The sequence below is a fragment of the Aquarana catesbeiana genome, linkage group LG04 (assembly GCF_042186555.1).
Source record: "Aquarana catesbeiana isolate 2022-GZ linkage group LG04, ASM4218655v1, whole genome shotgun sequence".
Lineage (NCBI taxonomy): Eukaryota > Metazoa > Chordata > Amphibia > Anura > Ranidae > Aquarana > Aquarana catesbeiana.
This window is the reverse complement of record NC_133327.1, coordinates 681,129,218-681,144,694: the sequence shown is the minus strand read 5'-3', so window position 1 is coordinate 681,144,694 and position 15,477 is coordinate 681,129,218. Positions and strand designations below refer to the sequence as shown.

At 51.1% G+C, this 15,477-nt stretch overlaps 1 protein-coding gene across 1 annotated transcript in view; it reads left to right on the top strand.

The window, feature by feature from the left end:
* The first annotated feature begins 835 nt into the window (after window positions 1-835).
* Window positions 836-15,477, top strand: part of SLC35B2 (solute carrier family 35 member B2) — a 31,192-nt gene continuing 16,550 nt past the window's right edge. Inside the window, exon 1 of the mRNA XM_073628731.1 lies at window positions 836-929. Within this exon, the coding sequence (XP_073484832.1) occupies window positions 907-929 (23 nt within the window). The 5' untranslated portion in view covers window positions 836-906. The remainder of the gene's footprint in view (window positions 930-15,477) is intronic.

Genomic DNA, 15,477 nt, shown 5'->3' with positions numbered 1-15,477 from the left:
TTGGGCAGTTGATGGGGGTAGGTTAGGGATATATTCCCAACCTCTGGGCAGTTGATGGGGGAGGGAGTGTTCTGGGCAGTTGATGGGGGAGGTGGTATTCTGGGCAGTTGATGGGGGAGGGGGTATTCTGGGCAGTTGATGGGGGTATTCTTGGCAGTTGAAAGGGGGGAACTCTGGGCAGTTGAAGGGGCAGGGGAGCATATTCTTGGCAGATGATGGGGGGTGTATTCGGGGCAGTTGAAGGAGGGGTGTCTTCTGGACAGTTGGTGGTGGGGGCGTATTGTTGGCAGTTGATGGGGGGGGGGTTGTATTCTGGGCAGTTGATGGGGGTGTATTCTGGGCAGTTTATACGGGGTGTATTCTGGGCAGTTGATGGGGGGGTATTCTGGGCAGTTTATAGGGGGTGTATTATGGGCAGTTGATGTGGGTATTCCGGGCAGTGGATGGGGAGAGTGTATTTTTGGCAGTTGATGGGAGGGGGGGGTGTCTCCTGGGCAGTTGATTGGGGGTGCAGTCTAGGTAGTTGATTGGGGGGGTATTCTGGGCAGCTGAAGGGGCAGGGGGCGTATTCTGGGAAGTTGATGGGGGTGGGTGGTATTTTGGGCAGTTAATGGGGGGTGTATTCTGGGCAGTGGATGGGGTAGGGGGCATATTCTGGGAATTTTATCGGGGGTGGTATTTTGGGCAGTTGATTGGAGGGGGGGGGGTAGTATTAGTGTTGTACAGGACCGGAGGGTCTTGTCTTTTAAGTGCCTTAAATCCCCACCAGGGGGCTCCAGTGATCTCGGACTCTGATGGCTGCAGCCGCACTGACTCCTCCGGGCCGCCGGGTGTCGCTGTGTCGGTGTGTGGAGGAGGAGGAGGAGGAGGAGGAGGGATGCCCGGCTGGGAGAGAAGAGACCAGACATGAAGAGCCCGACCAGGAGACGGTGAGTGATCGGAGCACCTACCGGGGATGGGGGCAGTGCAGGGGATCGAGATGTATATAGAACTGTCAGTGTGTCATCCGATTCCTTCCCACCGACCCCCCCCTCCCCCAACATATATCATCCCCATATATATCAGTGTCCCCCCCCATATATATCAGTGTCCCCCCCCATATATATCAGTGTCCCCCCCCCATATATATCAGTGTCCCCCCCCATATATATCAGTGTCCCCCCCCCCCATATATATCAGTGTCCCCCCCCCATATATATCAGTGTCCCCCCCCATATATATCAGTGTCCCCTCCCCATATATATCAGTGTCCCCCCCCCATATATATCAGTGTCCCCCCCCCATATATATCAGTGTCCCCCCCCATATATATCAGTGTCCCCCCCCATATATATCAGTGTCCCCCCCCCCCCATATATATCAGTGTCCCCCCCCATATATATCAGTGTCCCCTCCCCATATATATCAGTGTCCCCCCCCCATATATATCAGTGTCCCCCCCCCATATATATCAGTGTCCCCCCCCCATATATATCAGTGTCTCCCCCCCATATATATCAGTGTCCCCCCCATATATATCAGTGTACCCCCCCATATATATCAGTGTCCCCCCCCCATATATATCAGTGTCCCCCCCATATATATCAGTGTCCCCCCCCATATATATCAGTGTCCCCCCCATATATATCAGTGTTCCCCTCCCCCCCATATATATCAGTGTCCCCCCCCCATATATATCAGTGTCCCCCCCCCCCATATATATCAGTGTCCCCCCCCATATATATCAGTGTCCCCCCCATATATATCAGTGTCCCCCCCATATATATCAGTGTCCCCCCCCATATATATCAGTGTCCCCCCCCATATATATCAGTGTCCCCCCCATATATATCAGTGTCCCCCCTCCCCCCCATATATATCAGTGTCCCCCCTCCCCCCATATATATCAGTGTCCCCCCTCCTCCCCATATATATCAGTGCCCCCCCCGTATATATCAGTGTCCCCCTCCCCCCATATATATCAGTGTCCCCCTCCCCCCATATATATCAGTGTCCCCTCCCCCCCCATATATATCAGTGTCCCCTCCCCCCCCATATATATCAGTGTCCCCTCCCCCCCCATATATATCAGTGTCCCCCCTCCCCCCCATATATATCAGTGTCCCCTCCCCCCCCATATATATCAGTGTCCCCTCCCCCCCCATATATATCAGTGTCCCCTCCCCCCACATATATATCAGTGTCCCCTCCCCCACCATATATATCAGTGTCCCCTCCCCCCCATATATATCAGTGTCCCCCTCCCCCCAATATATATCAGTGTCCCCTCCCCCTCATATATATCAGTGTCCCCCTCCCCCCAATATATATCAGTGTCCCCCTCCCCCCAATATATATCAGTGTCCCCTCCCCCTCATATATATCAGTGTCCCCTCCCCCTCATATATATCAGTGTCCCCCCCCCATATATATCAGTGTCCCCCTCCCCCTCATATATATCAGTGTCCCCCCCAATATATATCAGTGTCCCCTCCCCCTCATATATATCAGTGTCCCCCCCATATATATCAGTGTCCCCCCTCCCCCCCCCATATATATCAGTGTCCCCCCCCCATATATATCAGTGTCCCCCCCATATATATCAGTGTCCCCCCCCCCCATATATATCAGTGTCCCCCCCCCATATATATCAGTGCCCCCCCCCATATATATCAGTGTCCCCCCCCCCATATATATCAGTGTCCCCCCCCCATATATATCAGTGCCCCCCCCATATATATCAGTGTCCCCTCCCCCACCATATATATCAGTGTCCCCCCCCCCCCATATATATCAGTGTCCCCCCATATATATCAGTGTCCCCCCCATATATATCAGTGTCCCCTCCCCCCCCATATATATCAGTGTCCCCTCCCCCCCATATATATCAGTGTCCCCTCCCCCCCATATATATCAGTGCCCCCCCCCATATATATCAGTGTCCCCTCCCCCACCATATATATCAGTGCCCCCCCCCATATATATCAGTGTCCCCTCCCCCCAATATATATCAGTGTCCCCCCTCCCCCCATATATATCAGTGCCCCCCCCATATATATCAGTGTCCCCCCTCCCCCCCATATATATCAGTGTCCCCCTCCCCCCCCCATATATCAGTGTCTCCCCCCCATATATATCAGTGTCCCCCCCATATATATCAGTGGCCCCCCCCCCATATATATCAGTGTCCCCCCATATATATCAGTGCCCCCCCCATATATATCAGTGTCCCCTCCCCCACCATATATATCAGTGTCCCCTCCCCCACCATATATATCAGTGTCCCCTCCCCCCCATATATATCAGTGTCCCCTCCCCCCCATATATATCAGTGCCCCCCCATATATATCAGTGTCCCCTCCCCCCATATATATCAGTGCCCCCCCCCCATATATATCAGTGTCCCCTCCCCCCCATATATATCAGTGTCCCCTCCCCCCCATATATATCAGTGTCCCCCCCCCCCATATATATCAGTGCCCCCCCATATATATCAGTGTCCCCTCCCCCCCCCATATATATCAGTGTCCCCTCCCCCCCATATATATCAGTGTCCCCCCTCCCCCCAATATATATCAGTGTCCCCCTCATATATATCAGTGTCCCCCCTCCCCCCATATATATCAGTGTCCCCTCCCCCCCATATATATCAGTGCCCCCCCATATATATCAGTGTCCCCCCTCCCCCCCATATATATCAGTGTCCCCCTCCCCCCCATATATATCAGTGTCCCCCTCCCCCCCATATATATCAGTGTCCCCCCCCCATATATATCAGTGTCCCCCCCCATATATATCAGTGTCCCCCCCATATATGTCAGTGTCCCCCCTCCCCCCCATATATATCAGTGTACCCCCTCCCCCCCATATATATCAGTGCCCCCCCATATATATCAGTGTCTCCCCTCCCCCCATATATATCAGTGTCCCCCCCCATATATATCAGTGGCCCCCCCATATATGTCAGTGTCCCCCCTCCCCCCCCATATATATCAGTGTCCCCCCTCCCCCCCATATATATCAGTGTCCCCCCCCATATATATCAGTGTCCCCCCTCCCCCCATATATATCAGTGTCCCCCCTCCCCCCCATATATATCAGTGTCCCCCCCATATATATCAGTGTCCCCCCTCCCCCCCATATATATGTGTCCCCCCTCCCCCCCATATATATCAGTGTCCCCCTCATATATATCAGTGTCCCCCCTCCCCCCATATATATCAGTGCCCCCCCCATATATATCAGTGTCCCCCCTCCCCCCATATATATCAGTGTCCCCCCTCCCCCCAATATATATCAGTGTCCCCCTCATATATATCAGTGTCCCCCCTCCCCCCATATATATCAGTGCCCCCCCCATATATATCAGTGCCCCCCCATATATATCAGTGTCCCCCTCCCCCCCATATATATCAGTGTCCCCCCCCCCCATATATATCAGTGTCCCCCCCATATATATCAGTGGCCCCCCTCCCCCCCCATATATATCAGTGCCCCCATATATATCAGTGTCTCCCCTCCCCCCATATATATCAGTGTCCCCCCCATATATATCAGTGGCCCCCCTCCCCCCCATATATATCAGTGCCCCCATATATATCAGTGTCCCCCCTCCCCCCCATATATATCAGTGTCTCCCCTCCCCCCATATATATTAGTGTCCCCCCCCATATATATCAGTGTCCCCCCTCCCCCCCATATATATCAGTGTCCCCCCCCCCATATATATCAGTGTCCCCCCACCCCCCATATATATCAGTGTCCCCCCTCCCCCCCATATATATCAGTGTCCCCCCCCCCATATATATCAGTGTCCCCCCTCCCCCCATATATATCAGTGTCTCCCCTCCCCCCCATATATATCAGTGTCTCCCCTCCCCCCCATATATATCAGTGTCTCCCCTCCCCCCCATATATATCAGTGTCCCCCTCCTCCCATATATATCAGTGTCCCCCCTCCCCATATATATCAGTGTCCCCCCTCCCCCCCATATATGTCAGTGTCCCCCCCCCCCATATATATCAGTGTCCCCCCTCCCCCTCATATATATCAGTGTCCGCCCCCATATATATCAGTGTCCCCGTCCCCCTCCTCCCCCCATATATATCAGTGTCCCCCCCTCCCCCCATATATATCAGTGCCCCCCCATATATATCAGTCTCTCCCCTCCCCCCATATATATCAGCGTCCCCCCCATATATATATATCAGTGTCTCCCCTCCCCCCATATATATCAGTGTCTCCCCTCCCCCCCATATATATCAGTGTCTCCCCTCCCCCCATATATATCAGTCTCTCCCCTCCCCCCATATATATCAGTCTCTCCCCTCCCCCCATATATATCAGTGTCCCCCTCCTCCCCATATATATCAGTGTCCCCCTCCCCCCCCATATATATCAGTGCCCCCCCCATATATATCAGTGTCCCCCTCCCCCCCCATATATATCAGTGTCCCCCCCCATATATATCAGTGTCCCCTCCCCCCATATATATCAGTGTCCCCCCCATATATATCAGTGCCCCCCCATATATATCAGTGTCCCCCTCCCCCCCCCATATATATCAGTGTCCCCCTCCCCCCCCCATATATATCAGTGTCCCCCTCCCCCCCCCATATATATCAGTGTCCCCCTCCCCCCCCATATATATCAGTGTCCCCCTCCCCCCCCCCATATATATCAGTGTCCCCCTCCCCCCCCATATATATCAGTGTCCCCCTCCCCCCCCCATATATATCAGTGTCCCCCTCCCCCCCCATATATATCAGTGTCCCCCCCTCCCCATATATATCAGTGCCCCCCCCCATATATATCAGTGCCCCCCCCCATATATATCAGTGTCCCCCCCTCCCCATATATATCAGTGTCTCCCCTCCCCCCCATATATATTAGAGCTTTCTTTTGGAGGTATTTGATCACCTCTGCGGTTTTTATTTTTTGCGCTATAAACAAAAAAAGAGCGACAATTTTGAAAAAAAGCAATATTTTGTCATTTTTGCTATAATAAATATCCCCATTTTTTTTTCTTAAAAAAACAAATTTTTTTCCTCAGTTTAGGCCGATAAGTATTCTTCTACATATTTTTGGTAAAAAAAAAATCACAATAATTGTATACTTGCACAAAAGTTATAGCGTCTACAAAATAGGGGATAGTTTTATAGCATTTTTATTATTTATTTTTTTTTTACTAGTAATGGCGACGATCTGCGATTTCTATCGGGACTGCGACGTTATGGCGGACACATCGGACACTTTTGACGCATTTTTGGGACCATTGTCATTTATACAGCGATCAGTGCTAAAAAAATGCACTGATTACTGTATAAATGTCACTGGCAGGGAAGGGGGTTAACACTAGGGGGGCGATCAAGGGGTTAAATGTGTTCCCTAGGGTCATTGCGACCGTTGGCCACGAGCATCGGCACCCCCCTCTGTGCAATGGGCGCGTGCGCGCCTGCTATCCCGACCCCGCGAGCCGACGTACAGCTACGACGGCTCGCGCAGGGGAGCCAACCTGCCCCACGTTAGAAAAAGTCCTGCAAGCAGCATCTTCGGGGCGGTGCGGAAGTGGTGTATACAGCACCCCCCCCCCTCTCCAAAACCTCCCCTGCCCATTGCAATGAATGGGCTGCGCTTCTGAAGCGCCTGAAAAGCGCCGCAACACTGGAGTTTTTAACCCCTTCAGCAGGGTTAAAAAGCACCCCGCTAGCTGCCGAAAAGCGCCGCTTAACCACTTGCCTACCTTGCCTACGTCATATGACGTCGCCCCAGAACGAGAGCCGCCCCGTCGTCATTTGACGGTGGGCGGGTGGCAAAAACCAGCTGTGAAGCGCTGCTAAAAACGAGCGGCGCATTACCGGTCCCAATGTGAAAGGGCTTTTTAAAGGGATTGTAACTGTTGGATTTATTTTTCTTATAAATAACAAACATGTTATACTTACCTCCTCTATGCAGTTGGTTTTGCACAGAGCGGCCCCCGATTCTCCTCTTCTGGGGTCCCCCCCCCCAGCGGTGCTTCTGGCTCCTCCTGCCTTCAAAGGGCCCCCATAGCAAACTGCAAAGTGCAGTATAGAACGCCCCTATAGCAAGGAAGGCCTTCTCCTGCCCAGGACTACATGTCCCATGAGGCATTGCTCCTCACACATACATACACCTGTTCTCAGGCACTTACTGACTTGTATGGAGGGTGTACTGAGCTGTATGTGTGCTGCACTGTGTATACTGACATGTAAACAAATAATGAATTCTGTATGCAGGCCAACTAATCGATTATGAAAATAGCTGACAGCTACTTTCATAATCGATTATGTGTATTAGTGGTTTCAGCCCTAGCCCCCCCCCCCATATATCAGTGTCCCCATATATTACTGTCACCCCTCCCGCCATATTATGGTATCTCCCCCTGCCATATATTGGTGTCCCCCATATTTCAATGTTACCCCCCCATATATTAGTGTCACCCCATATATCACTGTCACCCCTCCCGCCATATTATGGTATCTTCCCCTGCCATATATCATATATTGGTTTCCCCTGTTTATCACTGTCACCCCCCCGCCATATATTGGTATCTCCCCCCCCGCCATATATTGGTATCCCCCCCCGCCATATATTGGTATCTCTTCCCCCCCCCGCCATATATTGGTATCTCTTCCCCCCCCGCCATATATTGGTATCTCTTCCCCCCCCCGCCATATATTGGTATCTCTTCCCCCCCCCGCCATATATTGGTATCTCTTCCCCCCCCCGCCATATATTGGTATCTCTCCCCCCCCCCCGCCATATATTGGTATCTCTCCCCCCCCCGCCATATATTGGTATCTCTCCCCCCCGCCATATATTGGTATCTCTCCCCCCCCCCCCCGCCATATATTGGTATCTCCCCCCCCCCCCCGCCATATATTGGTATCTCTCCCCCCCCCCGCCATATATTGGTATCTCTCCCCCCCCCCGCCATATATTGGTATCTCTCCCCCCCCCGCCATATATTGGTATCTCCCCCTAGCTCTGTAAAAATTCGGAATGAACCCGACACACTTTTTGTATAAAAACAGGGATTTCTGGTTCACATGGATCGCAATCTCATCACCAACTGCGTCACAGTAATCCCTCCCTGGCCAGTCCCTACAATACTCTACTGAGATCTCCCTCCCCGTTAAATAAAAAAAAAAAATAATAATATAAAGACACAAATGTTAGAAAAGTATTTTATTCAATTAAAATCACACAAGAATGAACTCCGATCTTTAGTTCTTTCCATAGATTTTTCTATTGGATTCAAGTCAGGTGATTGGCTGGGCCATTCTAGCAGCTTTGTTTTCTTTCTTTTGTCAATCGAGCCTTTTACAATCACTTTAATTTTCATGTGCGTGTAAAGGCAGGTGTCCCAATACTTTTGACAATATAGTGTGTGTGTATATAGTGTGTGTGTATATAGTGTGTGTGTATATAGTGTGTGTGTATATATGGTGTGTGTATATATGGTGTGGCTTTGTATGATGATTTATGATGGGGAAGTTGGTTTATGATGTTTATATATCTGATGCTTTATTTGCATGTCATCCTTTGTATTCTCCTCTATATCGGTGTCACCCTCCGTATTCTCCTCTATATCGGTGTCACCCTCCGTATTCTCCTCTATATCGGTGTCACCCTCCGTATTCTCCTCTATATCGGTGTCATCCTCCGTATTCTCCTCTATATCGGTGTCACCCTCCGTATTCTCCTCTATATCGGTGTCATCCTCCGTATTCTCCTCTATATCGGCGTCATCCTCCGTATTCTCCTCTATATCGGCGTCACCCTCCGTATTCTCCTCTATATCGGTGTCATCCTCCGTATTCTCCTCTATATCGGTGTCATCCTCCGTATTCTCCTCTATATCGGTGTCATCCTCCGTATTCTCCTCTATATCGGTGTCACCCTCCGTATTCTCCTCTATATCGGCGTCACCCTCCGTATTCTCCTCTATATCGGTGTCATCCTTTGTATTCTCCTCTATATCGGCGTCACCCTCCGTAGTCTCCTCTATATCGGTGTCACCCTCCGTATTCTCCTCTATATCGGTGTCACCCTCCGTATTCTCCTCTATATCGGCGTCACCCTCCGTATTCTCCTCTATATCGGTGTCATCCTTTGTATTCTCCTCTATATCGGCGTCACCCTCCGTAGTCTCCTCTATATCGGTGTCACCCTCCGTAGTCTCCTCTATATCGGTGTCACCCTCCGTATTCTCCTCTATATCGGCGTCACCCTCCGTATTCTCCTCTATATCGGTGTCACCCTCCGTATTCTCCTCTATATCGGTGTCATCCTCCGTATTCTCCTCTATATCGGTGTCACCCTCCGTATTCTCCTCTATATCGGTGTCACCCTCCGTAGTCTCCTCTATATCGGTGTCACCCTCCGTAGTCTCCTCTATATCGGTGTCACCCTCCGTAGTCTCCTCTATATCGGTGTCACCCTCCGTAGTCTCCTCTATATCGGTGTCATCCTCCGTAGTCTCCTCTATATCGGTGTCACCCTCCGTAGTCTCCTCTATATCGGTGTCACCCTCCGTAGTCTCCTCTATATCGGTGTCATCCTCCGTAGTCTCCTCTATATCGGTGTCATCCTCCGTAGTCTCCTCTATATCGGTGTCACCCTCCGTAGTCTCCTCTATATCGGTGTCACCCTCCGTAGTCTCCTCTATATCAGTGTCATCCTCCGTAGTCTCCTCTATATCGGTGTCATCCTCCGTATTCTCCTCTATATCGCCGTCACCCTCCGTATTCTCCTCTATATCGGTGTCATCCTCCTCTATATCGGTGTCACCCTCCGTATTCTCCTCTATATCGGTGTCACCCTCCGTATTCTCCTCTATATCGGTGTCACCCTCCGTATTCTCCTCTATATCGGTGTCATCCTCCGTATTCTCCTCTATATCGGTGTCATCCTCCGTATTCTCCTCTATATGGGTGTCATCCTCCGTATTCTCCTCTATATCTACGTCACCCTCCGTATTCTCCTCTATATCGGTGTCACCCTCCGTAGTCTCCTCTATATCGGTGTCACCCTCCGTAGTCTCCTCTATATCGGTGTCACCCTCCGTATTCTCCTCTATATCGGTGTCACCCTCCGTAGTCTCCTCTATATCGGTGTCACCCTCCGTAGTCTCCTCTATATCGGTGTCACCCTCCGTATTCTCCTCTATATCGGTGTCACCCTCCGTAGTCTCCTCTATATCGGTGTCACCCTCCGTAGTCTCCTCTATATCGGTGTCACCCTCCGTAGTCTCCTCTATATCGGCGTCACCCTCCGTAGTCTCCTCTATATCGGTGTCACCCTCCGTAGTCTCCTCTATATCGGTGTCACCCTCCGTAGTCTCCTCTATATCGGTGTCATCCTCCGTAGTCTCCTCTATATCGCCGTCACCCTCCGTATTCTCCTCTATATCGGTGTCATCCTCCGTATTCTCCTCTATATCGCCGTCACCCTCCGTATTCTCCTCTATATCGGTGTCATCCTCCGTAGTCTCCTCTATATCGGTGTCATCCTCCGTAGTCTCCTCTATATCGGTGTCATCCTCCGTAGTCTCCTCTATATCGCCGTCACCCTCCGTATTCTCCTCTATATCGGTGTCATCCTCCGTAGTCTCCTCTATATCGGTGTCATCCTCCGTATTCTCCTCTATATCGCCGTCACCCTCCGTATTCTCCTCTATATCGGTGTCATCCTCCTCTATATCGGTGTCACCCTCCGTATTCTCCTCTATATCGGTGTCACCCTCCGTATTCTCCTCTATATCGGTGTCATCCTCCGTATTCTCCTCTATATCGGTGTCATCCTCCGTATTCTCCTCTATATGGGTGTCATCCTCCGTATTCTCCTCTATATCTGCGTCACCCTCCGTATTCTCCTCTATATCGGCGTCACCCTCCGTATTCTCCTCTATATCGGCGTCACCCTCCGTATTCTCCTCTATATCGGTGTCATCCTCCGTATTCTCCTCTATATCGGTGTCACCCTCCGTATTCTCCTCTATATCGGTGTCACCCTCCGTATTCTCCTCTATATCGGTGTCACCCTCCGTATTCTCCTCTATATCGGTGTCACCCTCCGTATTCTCCTCTATATCGGTGTCATCCTCCGTATTCTCCTCTATATCGGCGTCACCCTCCGTATTCTCCTCTATATCGGTGTCATCCTCCGTATTCTCCTCTATATCGGTGTCATCCTCCGTATTCTCCTCTATATCGGCGTCACCCTCCGTATTCTCCTCTATATCGGCGTCACCCTCCGTATTCTCCTCTATATCGCCGTCACCCTCCGTATTCTCCTCTATATCGCCGTCACCCTCCGTATTCTCCTCTATATTGCCGTCACCCTCCGTATTCTCCTCTATATCGGTGTCACCCTCCGTATTCTCCTCTATATCGGTGTCACCCTCCGTATTCTCCTCTATATCGGTGTCATCCTCCTCTATATCGGTGTCACCCTCCGTATTCTCCTCTATATCGGTGTCACCCTCCGTATTCTCCTCTATATCGGTGTCACCCTCCGTATTCTCCTCTATATCGGTGTCATCCTCCGTATTCTCCTCTATATCGGTGTCACCCTCCGTATTCTCCTCTATATCGGTGTCACCCTCCGTATTCTCCTCTATATCGGTGTCATCCTCCGTATTCTCCTCTATATCGGTGTCACCCTCCGTATTCTCCTCTATATCGGTGTCATCCTCCGTATTCTCCTCTATATCGGTGTCATCCTCCGTATTCTCCTCTATATTGCCGTCACCCTCCGTATTCTCCTCTATATCGGTGTCACCCTCCGTATTCTCCTCTATATCGGTGTCACCCTCCGTAGTCTCCTCTATATCAGTGTCACCCTCCGTATTCTCCTCTATATTGCCGTCACCCTCCGTATTCTCCTCTATATTGCCGTCATCCTCCGTATTCTCCTCTATATCGGTGTCACCCTCCGTATTCTCCTCTATATCGGTGTCACCCTCCGTATTCTCCTCTATATCGGTGTCACCCTCCGTATTCTCCTCTATATTGCCGTCACCCTCCGTATTCTCCTCTATATTGCCGTCACCCTCCGTATTCTCCTCTATATCGGTGTCACCCTCCGTATTCTCCTCTATATCGGTGTCACCCTCCGTATTCTCCTCTATATCGGTGTCACCCTCCGTATTCTCCTCTATATCGGTGTCATCCTCCGTATTCTCCTCTATATCGGTGTCATCCTCCGTAGTCTCCTCTATATCGGTGTCATCCTCCGTATTCTCCTCTATATCGGTGTCATCCTCCGTATTCTCCTCTATATTGCCGTCACCCTCCGTATTCTCCTCTATATCGGTGTCATCCTCCGTATTCTCCTCTATATTGCCGTCACCCTCCGTATTCTCCTCTATATCGGTGTCATCCTCCGTATTCTCCTCTATATTGCCGTCACCCTCCGTATTCTCCTCTATATTGCCGTCATCCTCCGTATTTTCTCTTGGATGTAATTTTTACGCTCTTTTACATTTCCTCGCTGCCTCCTCTGTGGATGTTGATTGGTTTGAGGGGTAATAATTATTTGTTTGGTGTCGGCACCCATTGCATCCAATCAGGTTGTGTCATTGATCACCTGGGATCTGTGGAATCCGTGACAGTTGTTTTTTTGGACCTCTTTTCTATACATCACTGATGGTAAATCCCCCCCCCCCCCACCATGATGTCACATCTCAGTGTTGTCACTGTTAGAGGGACACTGTCCAATGTCACCTGATGACACCATGTGCAGGGTTTTTTTTTTTTTTTTTTGCATCACCTTGCCTAAAGAGCTGACACTCTAATCAGCAGACGGAGGCTCGGGCCCCCTTGTTTGGCCCCAGGATGGACATACAGCCAATGTGCCCCTCTGGAGGTTCCAGGCCATCTCCATGTTGTCTGATATCTCAGGAGAAACATTCTCCATCAACCAATGACAGAAGGGCTCTGAATCTGACTGGAGGTTGTGTGCAGCACAGACAGTCCCCATTTCAGTCAGGTTTATAAATGAGACAAACAAGGTTCAGTGTTCTCCTCTGGGGGGGGGGGGGTGTCAGGGAGCAATTTGCAGAATGAGGTTCCCTGATAAAAGAATTGATTTGGCCTGGAATCCCCGGCCTGTCGGCGGCCCCCCTGGACTGGCCCCGAGGCCGGAGCGTCCCGGTCTGTGGTCTGTGTGCAGGACGGCGATCGCTCATCACTGCGCCCGCTACAAGTGAGTGTTTGTTAGCTGGTGACACGTCTGACTGCTGCACCCCCCCCAGGAATGAACTCTGGGCGGAGAGCCGGCCTCTCAATCCATCTCTTTCATTCCACAGACTTCCTCCTGTCCTGGCACAGACCCGCCATTGTCACCTGACGCCAGGCTGGAGGTTACACCAACATTGCCTGATGGGCACCCAGATTTAACCCCGACGCTGCTGGGGAGAGTCCGTCCATCCGTCCCTCTGCATATCTCTCTATCCATTCATCCCTCCACCCTTCCCTCCACCTATCCATCTGTCTCTCTACCTATCCATACATCCACCCTCCACCTACCTACCCATCTGTCCATCCACCTACCTATCTATCCATCCGTACATCCATCCCTCTACGTATCTATCTGTCCATTCATCCCTCCACTCCTCCATCCCTCCCTCCACCTACCTATCCATTTACCTACCTACCTATCCATCTGTCCATCCACCCTCCACCTACCTACCCATCTGTCCATCCACCTACCTACCTATCCATCTGTCCATCCACCCTCCACCTACCTACCCATCTGTCCATCCACCTACCTATCTATCCATCCGTACATCCATCCCTCTACGTATCTATCTGTTCATTCATTCCTCCACTCCTCCATCCTTCCCTCCACCTACCTATCCATCCCTCCATCCACCTATCCATCTGTCTCTCTACCTATCCATACATCCACCTACCTACCCATCTGTCCATCCACCTACCTATCTATCCATCCGTACATCCATCCCTCTACGTATCTATCTCTCCATTCATTCCTCCATCCCTCCCTCCCTCCACCTACCTATCCATCTACCTACCTACCTATCCATCTGTCCATCCACCCTCCACCTACCTATCCATCTACCTACCTATCTATCCATCCCTCTACGTATCTATCTCTCCATTCATTCCTCCATCCCTCCCTCCACCTACCTATCCATCTACCTACCTATCTATCCATCCCTCTGCGTATCTATCTGTCCATTCATCCCTCCACTCCTCCATCCCTCCCTCCACCTACCTATCCATTTACCTACCTACCTATCCATCCGTCCATCCACCCTCCACCTACCTACCCATCTGTCCATCCACCTACCTATCCATCCCTCTGCGTATCTATCTGTCCATTCATTCCTCCACTCCTCCATCCTTCCCTCCACCTACCTATCCATCCCTCCATCCACCTATCCATCTGTCTCTCTACCTATCCATACATCCACCCTCCACCTACCTACCCATCTGTCCATCCACCTACCTATCTATCCATCCCTCTGCGTATCTATCTCTCCATTCATTCCTCCATCCCTCCCTCCACCTACCTATCCATCTACCTACCTATCCATCCGTCCATCCACCCTCCACCTACCTACCCATCTACCTACCTATCTATCCATCCCTCTGCGTATCTATCTGTCCATTCATTCCTCCACTCCTCCATCCACCCTCCACCTACCTATCCATCCACTCTTCACCTACCTATCTGTCCATCCACCCTCCACCTACCTATCTATCTGTCCATCCACCCTCCACCTACCTATCCATCTGTCCATCCACCCTCCACCTACCTATCCATCTGTCCATCCACCCTCCACCTACCTATCCATCTGTCCATCCACCCTCCACCTACCTATCCATCTGTCCATCCACCCTCCACCTACCTATCTGTCCATCCACTCTTCACCTACCTATCTGTCCATCCACCCTCCAACTTCCTATCCATCCACCCACCTATCCATCTGTCCATCCACCCTCCACCTACCTATCTGTCCATCCACTCTTCACCTACCTATCTGTCCATCCACCCTCCACCTACCTATCCATCCACCCTCCACCTACCTATCCATCTGTCCATCCACCCTCCACCTACCTATCCATCTGTCCATCCACCCTCCACCTACCTATCCATCTGTCCATCCACCCTCCACCTACCTATCCATCTGTCCATCCACTCTTCACCTACCTATCTGTCCATCCACCCTCCACCTACCTATCCATCCACTCTTCACCTACCTATCTGTCCATCCACCCTCCACCTACCTACCTATCCATCCGTCCATGCACCCTCCACCTACCTATCCATCTGTCCATCCACCTACCTATCCATCCGTCCATCCACCTACCTATCCATCCGTCCATCCACCTACCTATCCATCCGTCCATCCACCTACCTATCCATCCATCCACCTTCCTACTCATCCATCTGTCCATCCACCCTCCAGCTACCTACCTATCCATCTGTCCATCCACCTACCTACC